Source organism: Oncorhynchus mykiss, chromosome 13 (assembly GCF_057628025.1).
Source record: "Oncorhynchus mykiss isolate SJ-2025 chromosome 13, ASM5762802v1, whole genome shotgun sequence".
In the NCBI taxonomy this organism is placed as follows: Eukaryota; Metazoa; Chordata; class Actinopteri; order Salmoniformes; family Salmonidae; genus Oncorhynchus; species Oncorhynchus mykiss.
The window spans coordinates 66,037,840-66,059,812 of NC_143034.1; the positions used below are offsets into that span (position 1 = coordinate 66,037,840).

Sequence of the window (21,973 nt, forward strand, 5' to 3'; positions counted from 1 at the left end):
TGAAACTGTACATCAGAGGTTGACATGGGAACAGGTCTGTCAGGAATGGGAAGTTCTAGAGTCATGTTCAGGACAGCACAGGATCGACAATCCACAGGATGGTAATGTGTGGAGCATTTAATTAAAATAAACTGTGTAGGCCTGATATCGTTCACTTAATGAAAAAAATCTAAATCTAATGATAATTTCCTTCCTTCCAGCTCACTCTCACGCCTCGCTTCAGTTGGAGCCAGTCACTACTCTACACCCCGATCACATGATAGCGTCATTACACAAAATGGTACGCAGCATCATCTGGATGTGTTCAACAACAGTTCAACCTTCACCTTCTGCTACCATTTCTGTCAGGCCGTCTTCACATACAGTCTGATGTAATCGTTCTATAACTCCAACGTATCCCCCACACAGAACGTCTTCACATACAGTCTGATGCATACGTTCTATAAATCCAACGTTTCCACCACACAGAACGTCTTCACATACAGTCTGATGTATACGTTCTATAAATCCAACGTTTCCCCCACACAGAACGTCTTCACATACAGTCTGATGTATACGTTCTATAAATCCAACGTTTCCACCACACAGAACGTCTTCACATACAGTCTGATGCATACGTTCTATAAATCCAACGTTTCCACCACACAGAACGTCTTCACATACAGTCTGATGTATACGTTCTATAAATCCAACGTTTCCCCCACACAGAACGTCTTCACATACAGTCTGATGTATACGTTCTATAAATCCAACGTTTCCACCACACAGAACGTCTTCACATACAGTCTGATGTATACGTTCTATAAATCCAACGTTTCCACCACACAGAACGTCTTCACATACAGTCTGATGTATACGTTCTATAAATCCAACGTATCCCCCACACAGAACGTCTTCACATACAGTCTGATGTATACGTTCTATAAATCCAACGTATCCCCCACACAGAACGTCTTCACATACAGTCTGATGTATACGTTCTATAAATCCAACGTTTCCACCACACAGAACGTCTTCACATACAGTCTGATGCATACGTTTGATAAATCCAACGTTTCCACCACACAGAACGTCTTCACATACAGTCTGATGTATACGTTCTATAAATCCAACGTATCCCCCACACAGAACGTCTTCACATACAGTCTGATGCATACGTTTGATAAATCCAACGTTTCCACCACACAGAACGCACTGCAACTGCCTCTGCAACGAAATGCTGCAAGGCAAACACAGTGTTCCAGTGGAAATGAATGTACATCTGGTGTACCAAAATGCAATGACGCTATTGGTGTGATCGAGGCGTAACGGAATAAATGATTTCTGTGTGTAAAAATCTGCATGGGACGGGAGTGATATTTATCAGAATGGGACAGGAAAGTTCCGGGGTTATAGAAACGCTGCAGGATCCGGGCATTACAGGAAAAAAATTTTTACAGGACAAGACAGAACAGGAATGAATGTCAACCTCTAGTGTACATATTAGTGTATACAAGGGTATCTTGGTGTATGTGTGTATACAAATGTTTATCAATCAATGCAGTTATGTGTGAGTATTTGTGTAAGTCAGTCTGTGAATGGAAGTGTGTTTGTGCATGTGTGTATCAGTGCGTGTGTTCAGTCCTGGCCCGTGGTGAAGAGTACTCTCTGGTCGGTTCTGGCCAGCTTGGTAGGCGGCTCCAGAGACTCCTCCCCCAGGCCCGCCCCGTCAGAGGGCAGAGACAGCTCCTGACACTCGTCATCGCTCTCCTCTTCCTCCTCCTCTTCCTCTTCTGGAAGACAGACACAAGTGGGATGAAGGTTAATATCAGAAACCATGGTTAGAGGAATAGATTGCCCAATCCCAAATGAGTCCCTAACCCCTAACCCCTACCCCCTATGCTCTCAGATCTCCACAAATGCGTAAGGGGTAGGGATTGATCTGGGATTGGGCAATCCTCAATAAGTAGCTTTATGTCTGGCTGCCATGTGCTTTGTATCAAACAACATGGATGGTAGTTACCTTTGTCTGGATCCAGTGGGTTCAAACTCCTGCCAAGACTGGCGAACTGAGAGACATAGGAAATGAGTCAGTAACAATTGAATGGTAACAACTAAACAATGGTAACTAATATCAACAGCACATTAGCTTTTTTTGGCTAAGGCCACTGTGAGTGTGTGTGTAAATGTGTGTATGTGTGTGTGTACCTCTCCCATGACAGCGATGGGTGTCTCTCCTTTAGCCTGGGCCACTCTGTGTTCTATCAGGTAGTACATGTACTCATCATACAGCAGTCTGATCAGGTGGAAGGATCCGAAGCTGGCAGCACTACGCAGAGTCAGGTCTCTAATCACCATGGAACTGGATGGAGAGGAGGAGGAGGAAGAGTTTGGTTTGGCATGGATAAACAAATCTTGATTTCCTGACTAACCAGGAAAAAAATGTCTCTGAGCAGTAGTGTTGTAAAATGTTAAGACCTTCCCCAAATTTCCCAGTTGGAGGATTCCCTCCCTGCCTATTCCTATTTGATTCTAGTTGAAAATGTGTGAAATTACCGGAAATGTTCAACCGTATTTAGCAGTCGTGGGAATAGATGGGACTAATCCCATTCTCACCTGTAGAAGGACCACTTGAGCAGGAAGAGCTTGGCTGCTTTGGGGAAGGCGGCGCTGGCTTGGTAGGGCTTTAGGACCTGGGAGACCACCCCGTCCAGCCAGGCAGCCCACTGCTCCAGAGAGTTCTGCTGCTGCAGGGTCAGCTTGAAGTCCTGCTCCAACTGCTGCACCACACGGTCCTCACAGCGACACACCCACGACGCCTGCTCCTGTATGGAGAGAGAGAGGAGGGGAAGAGGAAAAGAGACAGAGGAGGGGGTGAGAGAGAGAAAGAAAGAGGGGAGGAAGGGGAGAGAAAGAGAGAGAGTCGTCAGTATCATGCCTCTTATATTTTTGTCACTTCACAATTACAAAATATAGTAGTTGAATGACAAGGTAACATAGGCCACCTGTGTTATGTCAGTACGACAACAACAACAGCAACACACAGAGCTTTAGGACATTATACTACATCTACCAAACAAACACTACAGGGATCACCATCAGTGCTGGTCTGCATCATATGAATATAATGACACGTCTATGGTCTGGACAGTGTCTGACTGTTACTATACACTGTAACCACAGGTCTTAGGTCAGACGGACCTGAACATTGGCGAAGTCCACGCGGTTGAGGTCGCTGAGCATCTGGTTTATCTGAGCTGTGTTCTGTAGCACGGCCCTGGCTGCCTGGGCCAAGTGGTTCAGAGAGGTGTACCTGCGCAGCGTCTGGGCAAACGAACTGGCTGACGTTACCTGGAGGATGAGAGGAGGAAGTGAGAAAAGAGAGCGTGACAAGACCTCACCAAGAACACACACACACCGCAGAAACCAACACATGCTGCCCAACACACATGAAAGCAGACACACACCTTAATGCGGACCATCTCTTCTGGGATGTTCATCATAGCGTTGGTCAACCAACTCTCCAGACTCTTGGCAAAGTTGCGGATGGCTTGAGTTAAGGCACCTGTGGACAGGAGAGGGAGAGGGGTTGACACAGGGCTGAACTAAATGTGCTCTCCTATGTGGTGGTGAACAGAATGTCCTTGAACTCAAACAACCTGTGTTTTATTGTGTTATGTAGAATCTCCACCAGGCCTATGTCATGTTATGTAGATAATTAGTGTAATATAGTGCTATTGTCACGACTTCCGCCGAAGTCGGTCCCTCTCCTTGTTCGAGCGGCGGTCGACGTCACCGGCCTTCTAGCCATCGCCGATCCACATTTTATTTTCCATTTGTTTTGTCTTTGTCTTACACACCTGGTTTTAATTCCCCAATTACTTGTTCATTATTTAACCCTCTGTTCCCCCATGTTTGTTTGTGAGTAATTGTTTGTTTTGTAATACGGTCCGTTAATGTGGCCTCGAATATTTTGTGTTGTATTTGTGGAATCTAGAGTAAATTTGTTTATTACTCATATCTGCTGTCCTGCACCGGACTCCTCTACACCAGCTACACACAGGCTGTATTACAGCTCTGTCATGTCACATAGTATAATGTAGTGCAGTATAACGCTATGTCTTGTGTACTGAAATAAAATAAAATAAAATCAAAGTTTACTTGTCACGTGCGCCGAATACAGCAGGTGTAGTAGACCTTACAGTGAAATGCCTACTTACAGGCTCTAACCAATAGTGCAAAAAAGGTATTATGAGAACAATAGGTAAGTAAAGAAATAAAATAACAGTAAAAAAAAAGACAGGCTATAAAAGTAGTGAGGCTATAAAAGTAGTGAGGCTATAAAAGTAGCGAGGCTATAAAAGTAGTGAGGCTATAAAAGTAGTGAGGCTATAAAAGTAGTGAGGCTATAAAAGTAGTGAGGCTATAAAAGTAGTGAGGCTATAAAAGTAGCGAGGCTATAAAAGTAGCGAGGCTATAAAAGTAGCGAGGCTATAAAAGTAGCGAGGCTATAAAAGTAGCGAGGCTATAACAGTAGCGAGGCTATAACAGTAGCGAGGCTATAACAGTAGCGAGGCTATAAAAGTAGCGAGGCTATAAAAGTAGCGAGGCTATAACAGTAGCGAGGCTATAACAGTAGCGAGGCTATAACAGTAGCGAGGCTATAAAAGTAGCGAGGCTATAAAAGTAGCGAGGCTATAACAGTAGTGAGGCTATAAAAGTAGCGAGGCTATAAAAGTAGCGAGGCTATAACAGTAGTGAGGCTATAAAAGTAGCGAGGCTATAAAAGTAGCGAGGCTATAAAAGTAGCGAGGCTATAAAAGTAGCGAGGCTATAACAGTAGCGAGGCTATAAAAGTAGCGAGGCTATAAAAGTAGCGAGGCTATAAAAGTAGCGAGGCTATAAAAGTAGCGAGGCTATAAAAGTAGCGAGGCTATAGAAGTAGTGAGGCTACATACAGACAGCGGTTAGTCAGGCTGATTGAGGTAGTATGTACATGTAGATATGGTTGAAGTGACTATGCATATATGATGAACAGAGAGTAGCAGTAGCGTAAAAGGTCGCTGAGTATAGTGTAATGTTGTGCTATGTAGTATTATAAGGTGCCTTCAGAAAGTATTCACAACATGTAGTGTAAAAAGTGGGATTAAAATAGATTTAATTGTCATTTTCCATCAACGATCTTCACAAAATACTATGTAATGTCAAAGTGGAAGAAAAATTCCAACATTTGTAAAAATAAATAAATAAAAACACTAATATATCTTGATTAGATAAGTATTCAACCCCCTGAGTCAATACATGTTAGAATCCCCTTTGTCAGTGATTACAACTGTCAGTCTTTCTAGGTAAGTCTCTAAGAGCTGTCCACACATTGATTGTGCAACATTTGCCAATTATTCATTTCCAAATTCATCAAGTTCTGCCAAATTGGTTGTTGATCATTGCTAGACAACCATTTTCAGGTCTTGCCACAGATTGTCAAGCAGATTTACAGTAAGTCAAAACTGTAACTCGGCCACTCAGGAACATTCACTGTCTTCTTGGTAAGCAACTCCAGTGTAGATTTGGCCTTGTGTTTTAGGTTATTGTCCTGCTGAAAGGTGAATTCAACTCTCAGTGTCTGTTGGAAAGCAGACTGAACCAGGTTTCCCTCTAGGATTCTGACTGTGTTTAGCACCATTCTGTTTCTTTTTTTATCCTGAAAAACTCCCCAGTACTTAATGATTACAAGCATACCCATAACATTATGCAGACACCACTATGCTTGGAAATATGGCGAGTGGTAATCAGTAATGTGTTGTATTGGATTTGCCCCAAACATAACACTTTCTATTCAGGACAAAAAGTGAATTGCTTTGCCACATTTGTTTGCAGTATTACTTTAGTGCATGTTTTGTAATATTTTTATTCTGTACAGGCTTATTTCTTTTCACTCTGTCATTTAGGTTAGTATTGTGGAATAACTACAATGTTGTTGATCCATCCTCAGTTTTCTCCTATCACAGCCATTAAACTCTGTAACTGTTTTAAAGTCACCATTGGCCTCATGGTGAAATCCCTGAGCGGCTTCTTGATACACCATCCAAAGTGTAATTAATACCTTCAGCTCAAAGGGATATTCATCCTTCTTTGTGAGGCACTGGAAAACCTCCCAGGTCTTTATGGTTGAATCTGTGCTTGAAATTCACTGCTCGACTGAGGCACCTTACATATAATTGTATGTGTGGGGTACAGAGAGGAGGTAGTCATTCAAACATCGTGTTTCACACAGAGTCCATGCAACTTATGTGACTTGTTAAGTACATTTTTACTCCTGAACTTATTTAGGCTTGCAATAACAAAGGGGTTGAATACTTATTGACCCAAGACATTCCAGATTTTCATTTATAAAAATGTCTAAATACATAAGTTCACGTTGACATTATGGGCTATTGTGTCTAGGCCAGTGACAATCTCAATGTAATCCATTTTAAAATTCGGTCAAGAGGTTTGAAAACTTTCTGAAGGCTCTCTATACTGCTCTGTAGTTGTATCAGTATTATGTGGTGTTGTGTAGTACGTTCTAACTCACTGGGGATGGGCCGCAGCACATCGGGGATGAGGATCTCCACCAGGCCCTGGTACAGGGTGTTGTCACAGTCGCGGCTCCAGCGGAGCACAGGGTCGTACTTACACAGGATCACTAGACAGTCCTTAGGCAGGCGCTTCTCAGACTCATCATGTCTGTTACAACAATACAGATACGTTAGAAAATGACACAGGATTCTTGAAAAAAATGACATGATATTCCAAAAAAAAGAAAGACAGTTGCTTTAGTAGCATATTGAAGTCCCAGGACAAGACGTACACAGCCAGTGTGCCAGTGTCTCCACTCTGGCTCTCTTCAAACCTCCAGAAGGTCTTCCACAGGGTCTCCACCAGGGTGAACTGCAGGTTGATCGTCACGTCCAGAATAGCCTGGAAACAAAGAGGGAACACCAGCACCATCAGTATCAACTAGCTTAGCTCCTCACTTTATGCAAAGGATGCACAGGACAGCTGGACCGACAGAAACAACAGTGAGATGTACAGATGACATGTACATAACAGGACTATACAAGAACTGATGAATGAACAATGACACATACACCGGGGTAGGTCTCTGTACAGACAGACAGGGGTAGGTCTCTGTCCAGACAGAAAGGGGTAGGTCTCTGTACAGACAGACAGGGGTAGGTCTCTGTACAGACAGACAGGGGTAGGTCTCTGTACAGACAGACAGGGGTAGGTCTCTGTACAGACAGACAGGGGGGGGCCTCTGTACAGACAGACAGGGGGAGGCCTCTGTGCAGACAGACAGGGGTAGGTCTCTGTAAAGACAGAAAGGGGTAGGTGTCTGTACAGACAAAAAGGGGGAGGTCTCTGTACAGACAGAAAGGGGAAGGTGTCTGTACAGACAGAAAGGGGTAGGTCTCTGTACAGACAGACAGGGGTAGGTCTCTGTACAGACAGACAGGGGTAGGTGTCTGTACAGACAAAAAGGGGGAGGTCTCTGTACAGACAGACAGGGGGAGGCCTCTGTACAGACAGAAAGGGGTAGGTCTCTGTACAGACAGACAGGGGTAGGTCTCTGTACAGACAGACAGGGGTAGGTGTCTGTACAGACAGAAAGGGGGAGGTCTCTGTACAGACAGAAAGGGGTAGGTCTCTGTACAGACAGACAGGGGGAGGTCTCTGTACAGACAGACAGGGGTAGACAGACAGACAGACAGGGGTAGGCCTCTGTACAGACAGGCAGGGGTAGGCCTCTGTACAGACAGACAGGGGTAGACAGACAGACAGACAGACAGACAGGGGTAGGCCTCTGTACAGACAGGCAGGGGTAGGCCTCTGTACAGACAGAAAGGGGTAGGTGTCTGTACAGACAGACAGGGGTAGGTCTCTGTACAGACAGACAGGGGTAGGTCTCTGTACAGACAGAAAGGGGTAGACCTCTGTACAGACAGACAGGGGTAGGCCTCTGTACAGACAGACAGGGGTAGGCCTCTGTACAGACAGACAGAGGTAGGCCTCTGTACAGACAGACAGAGGTAGGCCTCTGTACAGACAGACAGGGGTAGACAGACAGACAGTAACATGCTGTACATATAAACAACCAGTGTGACATACAGACAGGCACCTCACAGTGTTCCCGATACAGCAGCTGGAAGCTCTTGATGTGCTCCAGTTCTATGCCCTCCGGTAGGGCCTTCCCCTGCAGGTCAAGGTCAGGGAACTCTGGGAGGGTCCGAGACGCGTCTGCATGGGGACGGAAGACAATATTAATTGTGTATTTACACAAGCCAGATACTGTAAATGTCTGACCTGTTTTAGCACTGTCTGTAACCTACTGAAGTTCATTTGTTAGTGTTTAATAAATGTCCCGGTTCGATATTGTCCATTCCGTTAATCAGTCAGTCTATAACTCTGAGATTTGTGTCTTTGTATTTCTCTACTGTACTTGGTAAAATATGGTCAAATGTTATTACATAGTAGGTACATTTTAAACACTCTTCTGTTTCTTTGGTGGTCATATAAACACTAAGTGAAGTAGCTACTCATTGACTCCAGTCCTTATTGGTACCATATACTGTAAACACCAAGATGGTTCAATAAGGTGTTACCCCAATTCCCCCTAGTGTTGACAGACCTGACACCCCCCACCCTCTCACCCAGGAACTGCTGGTACTGCTGCACTTGGGCGCTGATGTCAGAGAGCCCCGCCCCCTGCTGCTGCTGCTGTTGGCCCGAGCCTGCCGCCATGCCATTGGTCATCCCCTCCACCTTCTGCACCGGCTTCAACCTAGGGAGGAGGGGTTCATGATGAAAATAATGAAGATCCTTTATACAGCAGGGAGGCTTCAATGAGAGAGATACAACAAAATGGCACAATAAGTTCTAGGAATAAGGACAGAAATACAGAAATGAAATGAGAGAAAGGGAGACAGAGAGAGTGAGAGGGGAGGAAAGAGAGACAGAGAGTGAGAGAGGGGGGAAAGAGAGACAGAGAGAGAGAGAGGGGGGAAAGAGAGACAGAGAGAGAGAGGGGAGGAAAGAGAGAGAGAGTGAGATAGGGTAGGAAAGAGAGACAGAGAGTGAGAGGGTAGGAAAGAGAGACAGAGAGTGAGAGGGTAGGAAAGAGAGACAGAGAGAGAGAGGGGAGGAAAGAGAGAGAGAGAGTGAGATAGGGTAGGAAAGAGAGACAGAGAGTGAGAGGGTAGGAAAGAGAGACAGAGAGTGAGAGAGGGTAGGAAAGAGAGACAGAGAGTGAGAGAGGGGGGAAAGAGAGAGAGAGAGAGACAGAGAGTGAGAGAGACAGAGAGACAGAGAGAAAGAATGAGAGGGTAGGAAAGAGAGACAGAGAGAGAGAGGGGAGGAAAGAGAGAGAGAGTGAGATAGGGTAGGAAAGAGAGACAGAGAGTGAGAGAGGGTAGGAAAGAGAGACAGAGAGTGAGAGAGGGGGGAAAGAGAGACAGAGAGAGAGAGACAGAGAGTGAGAGAGAGAGAGAGAGAGAAAGAATGAGAGGGAGTGAGAGAGGGGAGGAAAGAGAGAGAGAGTGAGATAGGGTAGGAAAGAGAGACAGAGAGTGAGAGAGACAGAGAGTGAGAGACAGAGAGAAAGAATGAGAGGGTAGGAAAGAGAGCAACTGTTAGAGTGCTAGAAGGAGACAGTGTTTGAGGCACTGTGAGAGTGAAAGAGGAGAAGAGAGAGAGACGCAGAGAGAGAGAGGCAGAGACGCAAAGAGAGAGAGAGACAGAGAGAGTGAGACAGAGAGACGCAGAGAGAGAGGCAGAGACGCAGAGAGAGAGACAGAGAGACGCAGAGAGAGACAGAGAGATGCAGAGAGAGACAGAGAGACGCAGAGAGAGAGAGACAGAGAGAGTGAGACAGAGAGACGCAGAGAGAGAGAGGCAGAGACGCAGAGAGAGAGAGACAGCGAGACACAGAGAGAGACAGAGAGACGCAGAGAGAGACAGAGGCTGATAGCCCACCTCTGTTTCTGAGAGAAGGGCTGCTGTCTCATGGCCAGGTGCTGCTGGTCCTCCATCAGTCTGATCAGAGAGGAGCAGGCCTTGATCCTCAGGCCGTAATAGTGGTACTTGGAGTTCCCCCTGGAACACATACACAATTCAGCCTCTGATTCAGCCTAACCTTTGGGGCGTGTGCGTGTCTGTATGATATAACCCGTCTCACCGGGTGCCCAGGCGGCGCGTGCGTGTCTGTATGATATAACCCGTCTCACCGGGTGCCCAGGCGGCGTGTGCGTGTCTGTATGATATAACCCGTCTCACCGGGTGCCCAGGCGGCGTGTGCGTGTCTGTATGATATAACCCGTCTCACCGGGTGCCCAGGCTGCGTGTGTGTGTCTGTATGATATAACCCGTCTCACCGGGTGCCCAGGCGGCGCGTGCGTAGCCCCATGAACACGGATCTGATCAGCTTCCCAAAGGAGGCAGCGTTGACGGGCTCCAGCTTCTGCTCCTGGCAGTGCAGCAGGTAGTGGCAGTAGAGGGTGGAGCGAGGCAGACTGACCCCTTCAGCTGTCTCATAGTTATCTAGCAGCCACTGCACCTGGCAGAGAGGGACACACAGAGAGAAGGGAAAAATGGATGGGTTAGTCAACAAACACACACGACTGATCGGTTTGGTTTCTGAGCGTTTTATATTATCAATCATTCATTATAATAGAGACATGAGGGGGGGCAGAAGTAAGCTTGGGAGGGGCTGTAGTGCAGTGACAACGATATAACAATATAACATGATGAAGCCATGTCCCTCCTACAGTCTAGTACTGAGACTAGAACAGCCATGTCCCTCCTAGTCTAGTACTGAGACTAGAACAGCCATGTCCCTCCTACAGTCTAGTACTGAGACTAGTAGAACAGCCATGTCCCTCCTACAGTCTAGTACTGAGACTAGAACAGCCATGTCCCTCCTACAGTCTAGTACTGAGACTAGTAGAACAGCCATGTCCCTCCTACAGTCTAGTACTGAGACTAGTAGAACAGCCATGTCCCTCCTAGTCTATTACTGAGACTAGTAGAACAGCCATGTCCCTCCTACAGTCTAGTACTGAGACTAGTAGAACAGCCATGTCCCTCCTACAGTCTAGTACTGAGACTAGTAGAACAGCCATGTCCCTCCTACAGTCTAGTACTGAGACTAGTAGAACAGCCATGTCCCTCCTACAGTCTAGTACTGAGACTAGTAGAACAGCCATGTCTCTCCTACAGTCTAGTACTGAGACTAGTAGAACAGCCATGTCCCTCCTACAGTCTAGTACTGAGACTAGAACAGCCATGTCCCTCCTACAGTCTAGTACTGAGACTAGGAGAACAGCCATGTCCCTCCTACAGTCTAGTACTGAGACCAGTAGAACAGCCATGTCCCTCCTACAGTCTAGTACTGAGACTAGTAGAACAGCCATGTCCCTCCTACAGTCTAGTACTGAGACTAGTAGAACAGCCATGTCCCTCCTACAGTCTAGTACTGAGACTAGTAGAACAGCCCTGTCCCTCCTACAGTCTAGTACTGAGACTAGAACAGCCATGTCCCTCCTACAGTCTAGTACTGAGACTAGTAGAACAGCCATGTCCCTCCTACAGTCTAGTACTGAGACTAGTAGAACAGCCATGTCCCTCCTACAGTCTAGTACTGAGACTAGAACAGCCATGTCCCTCCTACAGTCTAGTACTGAGACCAGTAGAACAGCCATGTCCCTCCTACAGTCTAGTACTGAGACTAGTAGAACAGCCATGTCCCTCCTACAGTCTAGTACTGAGACTAGTAGAACAGCCATGTCCCTCCTACAGTCTAGTACTGAGACTAGTAGAACACTGAAAGGTGTGTGTGAGAGAATAGTACTGAGACTAGTAGAACACTGAAAGGTGTGTGTGAGAGAATAGTACTGAGACTAGTAGAACACTGAAAGGTGTGTGTGAGAGAATAGTATTGAGATTGGCGTCTCTGTCTCATACCTTTTTGTCTGCCGACGGTACGCCACTACCCTCCTCGCCCTCTGTTGTACTGACGGTGGCAGGAGAGGAGCGGGCGTTGTGGGTGGAGTAGCCCCCCTGACTGTTGCCACTCAGCATGTACCCCCCCTGGATCACATAGCTGCCCCCGCTTCCATTAGCCCCCGCCCCTTCCCCAGTCCCATTGGCTGTTCCCCCTGTCGCCACCACCGTTGCCCCACCCCCAGAGGCGGCCGCCGGATTGGCCACAATCTGGCCTGTGCCAGCCACGTACATAGACACACCACCGGTGGAGCCCGTTGTCACGGAGACGGTCAGGGGTGTGCCGGTGGTGGGGACCTGTGAGCCAGAAGTGGGAGGGGCTTCGTAGTAAGGGGCGGTGGTGGTCTGAGTGTACAGAGGGGTGTCTGTGTAGGTGAAGCTGCCTGAACGACTGGAGTGAGGGAGGAGGTGGGAAGAGGGAGGAATGAAGGGAGCAGGGGAGGAGAGAAGGACAGTGATTTTCAAATTCAGCAGTATAACTGTTGTCTTGAAAGATGAACCACTGCATCACAAAAATAGCAGTCCCAGATCTGTCTGTGCTGTCTGGCTTACTCCACTGTCTAGTTTTAGAAGTTGAGGTGATCAAGCTAGCTAGTTAGCAACAGTTAACAAACTATATAAGCATAGTGGCATAGCATTATATCACCATAGACAGTGTTCAGAGAGAGTAGAGGAGAGCTTACATTGTGCTGGTGGTGTAGTTGTTGTCTCCCCCTTCAACATACTGCACCTGATTGGTGTACACATGCTGCACTGGCACCTGCTGGAGCTGCTGCTGCACCTGGGACACACACACACACACACACACACACGCAGGCAGGCATGAGTACACACACAGAGTCGGTCAAAACACTAATCTACTCCCCCTCCTCCAATTTCCTTTGAAGTGTGTCCAAATATTTCAACCGTAGTCAATCATGAGGCATACCACATCAATCACGGGCTCATTCACTTCAATGGGAAAATGACCTTGACTTGCAGGCTGCTCCCCTTACCCTTCACATTGCTCTTCCCTACCTACTGTGTTGTCTCTGCCTTAATCACACTCCACTCTGTTACCCACTGACAGCCTCTCTAGGACACCTAACTTCCATTTAAAGCTGCAATAAGTCATTTTGGGGCGACCCGATTCCATTCACATGTGTGTGTTATGGATCTGTCATTCTCACTGAAAACAAGTCTCAGAAGTGGTAGATCTGTTCTATGTATTTCTCTGCTTCCTGTTCATAATTTTCATTTTTGTGTCTTTTACTAGGTTTTGTACACCAGCTTCAAACAGCTGAAAATACCATATTTCTGGTTATGTAAAAAACATTTCACAGCGGTTTAGATGGTACAATGATTCTCCACACTAATACCTGCTTGTTTTGTCACATAAACTGAAATCACGCAAGCTATTTTTTATTTAACTTTTATTTAACTAGGCAAGTCACTTTAGAAAAAAATCCTATTTACAATGACGGCCTACCCCGGACGACGCTGGGCCAGTTGTGCAGCGCCCTATGGGACCCTCAATCACAGCTGGATGTGATACAGCCTGGATTCGAACCAGGGACTGTAGTGATGCCTCTGAGATGCAGTGCCTTAGACCGCTGCGCCACTCGGGAGCCCGGAAATGGCGGAGCAATTTCTGCATAGTGCATCTTTAAGTTAAAACTGCACTTAGTAGTGGGAGACTAAGGCAGAAATTCCACCTAATTGACCTACTCTGAGGGCAGAGGCTGCGTCAAACAGGAGTGGCTGTCCTTGGGCTGTGGTGACCGTGGGGTAGCCTCCCATCTCCATCCCCTCCCAGCCCAGCGAGAGCACCGACAGGGACAAGGCGAAGGGAGGGAAGGTCAGGGGGAGGGAGAGGGGGAAGTAGGAGGGGTACTCCTGGAGGCTGTGTCCGTCTGTCTGCATGTCTGGGTGTCTGTCTGACGGCACCCATGCAAAGTACTGTGCGTCTGTCCTGCTCTGCTCTGCTGTTGTCCACTCCTCCTCTACCTCTCGGTCTCTCCCTACGTCTGTCTCATCCCTCTCTCTCTGTTTGCTATGCGAACTCTGGAACCAACCAACCAGGAGGGAAATGTTGTGATGTGTATCTGGCTCAGCAGGACCAAATGAATACATAATACAATGCATTACAGCGTGTGGTTGTTGAATTATATATACTATCTTTAGCTCAAAGGATGGTTATGTGTGTGTGTATATTTCTGTGTTATGTGTGGTGTTCCGTTTATGTCTTGTACATGTGTGTTATGCATTTTTGAGAGAGAGTGTGCGTGTGTGTGTGTGTGTGTGTGTGTGTGTGTGTGTGTGTGTGTGTGTGTGTGTGTGTGTGTGTGTGTGTGTCTTACCTCCTGAGTGAGGTGGACAGGCTGCAGGTTGGTGACACTCAGCTGGGTGGTGATACCCTGTTCAGTCTTGGCTGTGATCTGGGACGTTGCCTGCACCACTGACCTCTAAGGACAGAAAACACAACACAGATAGATTCACACAGTGTGTAGCTAAGACAATAGCGTCTGGTAGCTAAGATAATAGCCCTGTTACATCAGCTCAAACTGGGTGTGACGAGAACTGAACATTTTTTCCTCATGCTTCCCATGTCCTGACTTGTCCAACACATGTTTCACAGCGTACTACTATGGCTGACCCTGTAAAACAACACATTTCACTGCACCTATCCAGTGTGGGACAATAAAACATCTGAGATACTGTTTTGCCATCTGAGATCAGTTAGACACCATAGGCTTGAGAGACTAGTAAGTATTTTGAGCTATTTCCGGCCAAGTTCTCTCGGGGAACAGCAAATGCTAGTTTCGATAGTTTTTCCTCAATTCTTGGTTTGTTCAGAGGTTGTTATCGTAAAACCCATAACTGCTGAGACTATCACTTCTCATTTTCCACATAATAGTGCACCAATGCTGGACACCAAATACCGAAGGGATGCATAAATACTTTATGTCAGCACTATTTTGGCTTCACCAAGTCTTATGATAAGTTGCAAATAATAAACAGTTTTTTTTCTGTGTGGTTTCAAGTTGCAATTGTTGCAATATCATGTGTCTACCAGGATCATGTTCATTAGGGCATGAAAGAGAAAAAAGTTCAGATAGTCACCTCTCTGTTTTAATCTGTTTTCTTCTGTTTGGTGCCTAATGAACATGACCCAGGTGTGAATGAGAGAGGGGAAGGGACCTCTCTCTACCTGCTGTGTTTTAATCTGTTTTCGTCTGTTTGGTGCCTAATGAACATGACCCGGGTGTGAATGAGAGAGGGGAAGGGACCTCTACCTGCTGTGCTGCTTGCACCTGCTGCACCACCTGTGTGGGAACCCCAGTCTGCTGTACCACAGCTGGAGGAGGGCTCGAGTCAGACACAGAGTCACTTGAATGGAGAGAGCCCTCTGTGTAGAGAGAGTGAAATAGAAAGGGAGAGAAAGAGAGAGAAAGAGAGAAAGGGAGAAAGCGAGAGAGGGGGGTTAGAGAGAGAGAGAAAGGGAGAGAGAGAGAAAGGGAAAGAGAGAGAGAGAGAAAGGGAGAGAGAGAGAGAAAGGGAAAGAGAGACAGAAAGGGAGAGAAATGGAGAGAGAAAAACAGAGAGAGAGAGCAAGACCTGTTAATATGAAATTGTGACTTCTCTCGGAGCCACTACACCCACATATTACAGTACACAACCTCTTCATGATAAGCAAGAGCACAGGGACAGAGTTCACAGCAATCAGAGACATTCCCCTCATTGCAGGTTTTTAGATTCATTTGGTAGAAACTGTGAATCAGAACGGCTCTCTTAAGATCAAGAACAGAGCTTGAACAGGAAGCTATGAGACTTGTTACTTCCTCTCTCTCAGGCCCATCTAAGAACGTGACACCAACGTAATCTGATTCTAATTTATCTTTAGTTTTATAATTTATAATCTCTGTAAAGCATATCATACATATTCTAAGCTAAAATAATGTTTGCACCATGTTTTGTGCTTTAATTGTATTTTTAATCCCAGCCCCCATTTCCGCAGAAGGCCTTTTGGTAGGCCATCATTGTACATAATAACTTGTTCTTCACTGACTTGCCTAGTTAAATAACAGGTCAATCAAATTAAATAAATACAAATTGTCAGGTTTCTGAATGAAATGCCGCAATAATGTAGCCTGGTCCCAGGTGTTTGTGCTTTCTTGCCAACTCTTATGGTCTGCGTGACAATCACCATAGGTGTTGTCAAACAGATCTGGGACCAGACTAGTGTCGGTCATGACTTCAGATAAATTAAGTCAGTAGCATGTGATGTGATGCTGAGCACGGCTCACCTGTGACGGTGACTACGATGTACTGGGGGGCGTTCTGGGCGTTGTTGGCCTGTGATGAGGAACCCTGGATCTCAGCCGTCACATACTGGGTCTGGGGGGGAGGAGCCTGTGTGGGCGCCACCTGGACAACTGATACAGACACTAGGGTTAATTTATTGCATGATACACATTGTCATAAGCATCTGAATGGATGCATACCTATAAGACATGACTCAAAATGCCATAAAAGTACATAAATATATCAATGAAACAATATAAATATTTATTTATACATCGCAATTAATAAATGTATTACAATCAAATGAAAAATTATACTGGCAGAAACAATACCTGCTGTCTTCTGTGCCGCTGTGGGAGTGGCTTGTGCAGGGGGTGTGGTGTGTCCTGCTGCGGCTGCAGGAGCCCCCACTGTGGTCTGAAGCTGAGCCAGGAACTGCTGCGTAGGAGCTACCACGGTGTGTGGGGCAGCGGATGCTGAGGACTGTCCAGCCACCGTCACACTCCCACTCGCTGCCCCTTGGGGCTGGGTCGTCACGGGCTGCAACTCCCCAACGTAGCCTGTCGTGGCCATCACGAGAACTGGGACTCAGACACTGAATATGTGAAAAATAAAATAAAATCTTGTTAGCTGAGAGATCTAGCTGAAGCCTGGGTGCCAGTCTTTTTCTGCTCTCTTGCCAATTCCTGACAGAATTCTTGTGTTTGGCTTGACAATGACAGCAATGTTGTTGGCAAGAGCACAAACAGATCGGGGACCAGGCTAATCTACAATGAATAAAAAATATAAAAGCAACATGAAACCATTTCAAAGATTTTACTGAGTTACAGTTCATATAAGGAAATCAGTCAATTGAAATAAATTCACCAGGCCCTATGGATTTCACATGGCTGGGAATACAGATATGCATTCGTTGGTCACAGATACCTATTTTTTAAAAGGTAGGGGCGTGGATCAGAAAACCAGTCAGTATCTGGTGTGACCACCATTTGCTTCATGCATTGAGACGCCTCCTTCATATAGAGTTGATCAGGCTGTTGATTGTGGCCAGTGGAATGTTGTCCTACTCCTCTTCAATGGCTGTGTGAAGTTGCTGGGTATTGGCGGGAACTGGAACACACTGTAGTACACATCAACCCAGAGCATCCCAAACATGCTCAATGGGTGACATGCCTGGAGAGTATGCAGGTCATGGAAGCACTGGGACATTTTCAGCTTCCAGGAATTGTGTACAGATCCTTGTGACATGGAGCTGTGCATTATCATGCTGAAACATGATGGCAGCGGATGAATGGCACGACAATGGGCCTCAGGATCTCTTCACATTATATCTGTGCATTCAAATTGGCATTGATAAAATGCAATTGTGTTCGTTGTCCGTAGCTTATGCCTGTCCATAGCATAACCCCACCCCCACTATGGGACACTCTGTTCATAACTTTGACATCAGCAAACCGCTCGCTCACACAATGCCATACACACAGTCTGCCATCTGCCCAGTACAGTTGAAACCGGGATTCATCCATGAAGAGAACACTTCTCCAGCGTGCCAGTAGCCATCGAAGGTGAGAATTTTCCCATGTCGGTTACGAAGTCGAACTGCAGTCAGGTCAAGACCCTGGTGAGGATGACGAGCAAGCAGATGAGCTTCCCCGAGACTGTTTCTGACAGTTTGTGCAGAAACTCTTCAGTTGTGCAAACCCACAGTTTCATAAGCTTATGGTAGAAAAATGAACATTAAATTCTCTGGCAACAGCTCTGGTGGACATTCCTGCAGTCAGCATGCCAATTGCACGCTCCCTCAAAACATGAGACATCTGTGGCATTGTGTTGTGTGATACAACTGCCCATTTTAGGGTGGCCTTTCATTGTCCCCAGCACAAGGTGAGAGAAATAAGCTTTTTGTGTGTATGGAAAATTTCTGGGATCTTTTATTTCAACTCAAGAAATATGGGACCAACACTTTACATGTTGTGTATATATTTTTGTTCAGTGTAGCTATAGATAGTAATTGTTAAATTGTTGCTTTATCTTTAATGGGTCCCTATCATCATCATCATCCAGACTGTTCCTTAACGTGATAATAATTGAGTCAGTGAGGCCAGATGGAACCCAGCAGGAGAGGTTTCTTTTCAGCACCTGGCTTTTTACCGCTGTCTCAGAATCAGAATCACCTTTATTCGCCATGTGCATTTGCACATACTCTGAATTGTACTTGTTGATATGGTGCTGCTCGTGATTGAAAACATTTAGAGACCGAATACAGACAGAGAAGTTTAAACACAGTTTACAAACATTTTAAACAATTATACCACCGTAATTAATGTATTGTAGCACTGCCTCTAATTAATTCCATAATTGAAATTGCTATACACATGGGGAACGTCTGCTTCTTTACACATATTCTGTCTGGGCCTAATAATGAGTCAATTCACTTATGACTGAGATTTCCCCTCCAAAGACTGTTAGTGGTACAACTAGAGAAGAGGTGTGGGGAAGGAGAAGGCTTGAAGGGAAAGAAAGGCATGCATTTGGTGTCCCGTTACCTGTAATGCAATCAGTCATCTCTAATGTGACTGCTGCTGCTACAGGCCAGAAGGCTTTTTACATTGACATTTTTGTGATTTAGCAGACACTCATATCCAGAGCGCCTTACAGTAGTGAGTGCATTCATTTTAATGCTTTTTCTGTACTGGTCCCTCGTGGGAATCGAACACACCAACTGATCTTCACGGGACTGCAACATGAGTAAAGTGGGGAAGCCAGTCTCCATTCTGCTTGTCTATTGACACTGCGTAAAGCATTGGTGTTGTTTTTACTTTTAGTTCACTTGTAATTTACATGGTTATTAAAGGGGTAATAACATGGTGTCTGGACGAACTACAGAATTTAGGCCACTCTTTTAGAATAGAATATCCAGCCTCTAGCTTTGACATGTCTATTTCTCCAAACCCTTCTCTCCCTCGCACTCTCTCATATACAGAAGAGACACTGCTCTGTGGAATTTATAACAGTATCGCAGGTTTACAGATGTGAAGCAAAATGTTTTCAAGAATACTACCATTTCACCCCTTTTTAGCCTATTCAATAGTATGGGTTTTATTGAGTAGCCAATACTCAGCAAATAACTATATATGACCTTTGCGGTTGCCAAAATGAGACGAAGATATACATTACTGGACAAAATTCAGTTTAGCTATCCAAGTGAATGAGTTACTAACGCAAATGCCCCCCCATGTTTCAAGGTCCTTGTCACTGTAACTGACATCTGCATAATATAGTCAGTCGCGCCCCTCACTGACACGCCCCTCTTCACATTGCTTGCTTGACTTCACTTCCCAGTGCCACCTTTCTTGCCCTCGTACTGGCTTGAGAACTAAAACCTCTGGCCGGCTATTTCTTCTTATTTACCAAATTACAATGCATCTTTAGTTAGCTTTTTAATTTGTTTTATCCAGGCTACTACTATCAGCTCGCAGTGAGATTGGCTAGCAGCAACTAGCTAGCTAACGTTGGTTAACGAGTCAACCTCTGTCTCAGCCAGGCAGAAGGACATTTTGCGTTAAAGCTGATAAGATGGGTAAAGTTTGAACATTATTTGACAGATGCCACTGTGGTTTTCCACGTAGCCTGGCTAGCTAACATTAGCTTCGAGCTGGTCAGCAAGCTGCATGTCAACAGCAGAGCTAGCTAACGGTCGTTAGCTTGTCTCGCGTATCTACAACACCCGCCATTTTGTACCCATATCGTGCTTTTGACATCGCCATAACAACGGCCTGGGTATTAAAGCGTCATGTCAGGCATAATGTACTCAGACACCGCGTTTCAAGAGACACTATTGATGAGCCAACAAGCAAGTTAGCTAGCTAGAGACGTTGGCAACCAGTTTGCTATAAATGGCTACTGAAACAGGCAAAGAAAAACAGCAGCATCCAACATAATGTTTCATTTGAAATGTTAGAAGCACACGTAAACTATCTAATATGTTTAGAGTTTCACCTCTGATTCCAAGTGAATTTCCCACCGGTATTTTTGTTTTTATTTTTTTCAAGGATTCAGGCTGTTGTTGTTGATTCTCGTTGCTGGGTTCTTGTCGCCAGGGCTACCGTGGCTATGGCGCTTCGTCCTCACCGGGGCAACTGTTGCTACCCACCCGCTTTCTTCCCTCCCCCTCATTCGCGCTGATTGGCAGACAACTCCCAATATGTTTTAAAGTGGTAGTACCACATCATTTGTCGATACAAAGCACTTCTTCACATCTGTGAGAAACCCATGTCCAGTTTGAACATGAAATTAAACAACGGAGGCGGATCCCAAATCCGGGATAGAAATTTGATTATTCTAATGTCAACCCACTAGTGATTTGGTAGTAACACTGTATCTCAGTTTGATCGCCGTTTTATTTGATCATATATGTTGAAATAAAATGTAACATTAAGTTAGACAATGCGACCTCAATGTCACCTGGTCTGCAAGCATGCAACCTTATTATTGTGTAGGCCTAGACCTAGTGTAGCAAGCTCTTTTAGAGCAATAAGGTTAAGTGAAAGTGACATAATTATTATATTGCAGATGAGTGATCAGTGAATTTAGTTGTCTAAAACAACAACGCTGTATATGAACACTGAATGAAAATGAGTAGTTTAACATGGATTCTGTTCTCTCTCTCCTGCTCTCTCTCACACATTTAATGTAAAGGGATTTATTGGCGTGGGAAACAGTGAAATACATGGGTCTATGTTTTTGGTTGGATAGGTTTCTTAATTTCTTTCTTAGGTTTTTGCATTCTTCATCAAACCATTTGTCATTGTTGTTCATTTCCTTAGGTTGTCTGCTTGACATTTTTAGATTTGATAAGGCTGCTGAAAGGTCGAATATACTTTAGGCTTTGTAATAACAAGTTTAACTATTTCAGTGAAACGTTTTCTAAAAGGGATTGAATTTGTTGTTGCCCAATTTTTTGGGGTTGGTTTCTACACTACTTTCCTTCCATCGATAGCATGTCTTAGTATTATGCAGTCCCTTTGGCTTTGATGCCTCATGATTGAATATTGAGCTTTTCAAATAGACTGGGATTTTGCTGTGATCTGATACAGGTGTAGGTGTGTCAGTGGGCTGACTGTGAATGCTCTGAGAGACTCGGTTGGGATCAGTGATAAAGCAATCTACAGTACCACTGCCAAGGGATGAACTGTAGGTGTACTTACCATAGGAGTCACCTCAAAGCTTACCAGTGACTAAGTACAGGCCCAGCGACCAACATAGCTGCAAGAACTGTGACCAATTTTTGTTGGTTGTTTTGCAGTAGTTATGTCTTGTACACACACAAACATAAACTCAGCAAAAAAAGAAACGTCCTCTCACTGTCAACTGCGTTTATTTTCAGCAAACTTAACATGTGTAAATATTTGTATGAACATAACAAGATTCAACAACTGAGACATCAACTGAACAAGTTCCACAGACATGTGACTAACAAAAATGGAATATGTGTCCCTGAACAAAGGGGGTGTCAAAATCAAAAGTAAGTCAGTATCTGGTGTGGCCACCAGCTGCATTAAGTACTGCAGTGCATTTCCTCCTCATGGACTGCATCGGATTTGCCAGTTCATGCTGTGAGATGTTACCCCACTCTTCAACCAAGACACCTGCAAGTTCCCGGACATTTCTG

At 45.3% G+C, this 21,973-nt stretch overlaps 1 protein-coding gene across 1 annotated transcript; it reads right to left on the reverse strand.

Annotated features, from left to right (window-relative positions):
• Positions 1-1,510: 1,510 nt before the first annotated feature.
• On the reverse strand, positions 1,511-20,456 carry rfx1a (regulatory factor X, 1a (influences HLA class II expression)). Its single transcript, XM_036941670.2, has 19 exons — positions 20,302-20,456; positions 16,635-16,897; positions 16,305-16,433; positions 15,294-15,406; positions 14,358-14,462; positions 12,702-12,799; positions 11,980-12,409; positions 10,392-10,573; positions 9,994-10,113; positions 8,673-8,803; positions 8,141-8,259; positions 6,830-6,939; positions 6,554-6,705; positions 3,447-3,544; positions 3,181-3,330; positions 2,596-2,804; positions 2,188-2,341; positions 2,003-2,048; positions 1,511-1,772 (listed from the first exon to the last, which is right to left on the reverse strand). The coding sequence occupies exons 2-19, from the start codon at positions 16,873-16,875 to the stop codon at positions 1,618-1,620; spliced, it is 2,742 nt and encodes a 913-aa protein (XP_036797565.2). The 5' UTR covers positions 16,876-16,897; positions 20,302-20,456; the 3' UTR covers positions 1,511-1,617.
• Positions 20,457-21,973: the final 1,517 nt, after the last annotated feature.

What these genes read in the sequence shown, in the direction of transcription:
- rfx1a (XM_036941670.2), bottom strand. Translation starts at nt 16,875, where the DNA reads ATGGCCACGACAGGCTACGTTGGGGAGTTGCAGCCCGTGACGACCCAG. An exon ending in GCAGTACCAGCAGTTCCTGG is followed by an intron (nt 8,260 to 8,672) that starts GTGAGAGGGTGG and finishes GTCCCCATGCAG; the next exon opens with ACGCGTCTCGGACCCTCCCA. An exon ending in CCCACTGGATCCAGACAAAG is followed by an intron (nt 1,773 to 2,002) that starts GTAACTACCATC and finishes TCTGTCTTCCAG; the next exon opens with AAGAGGAAGAGGAGGAGGAA.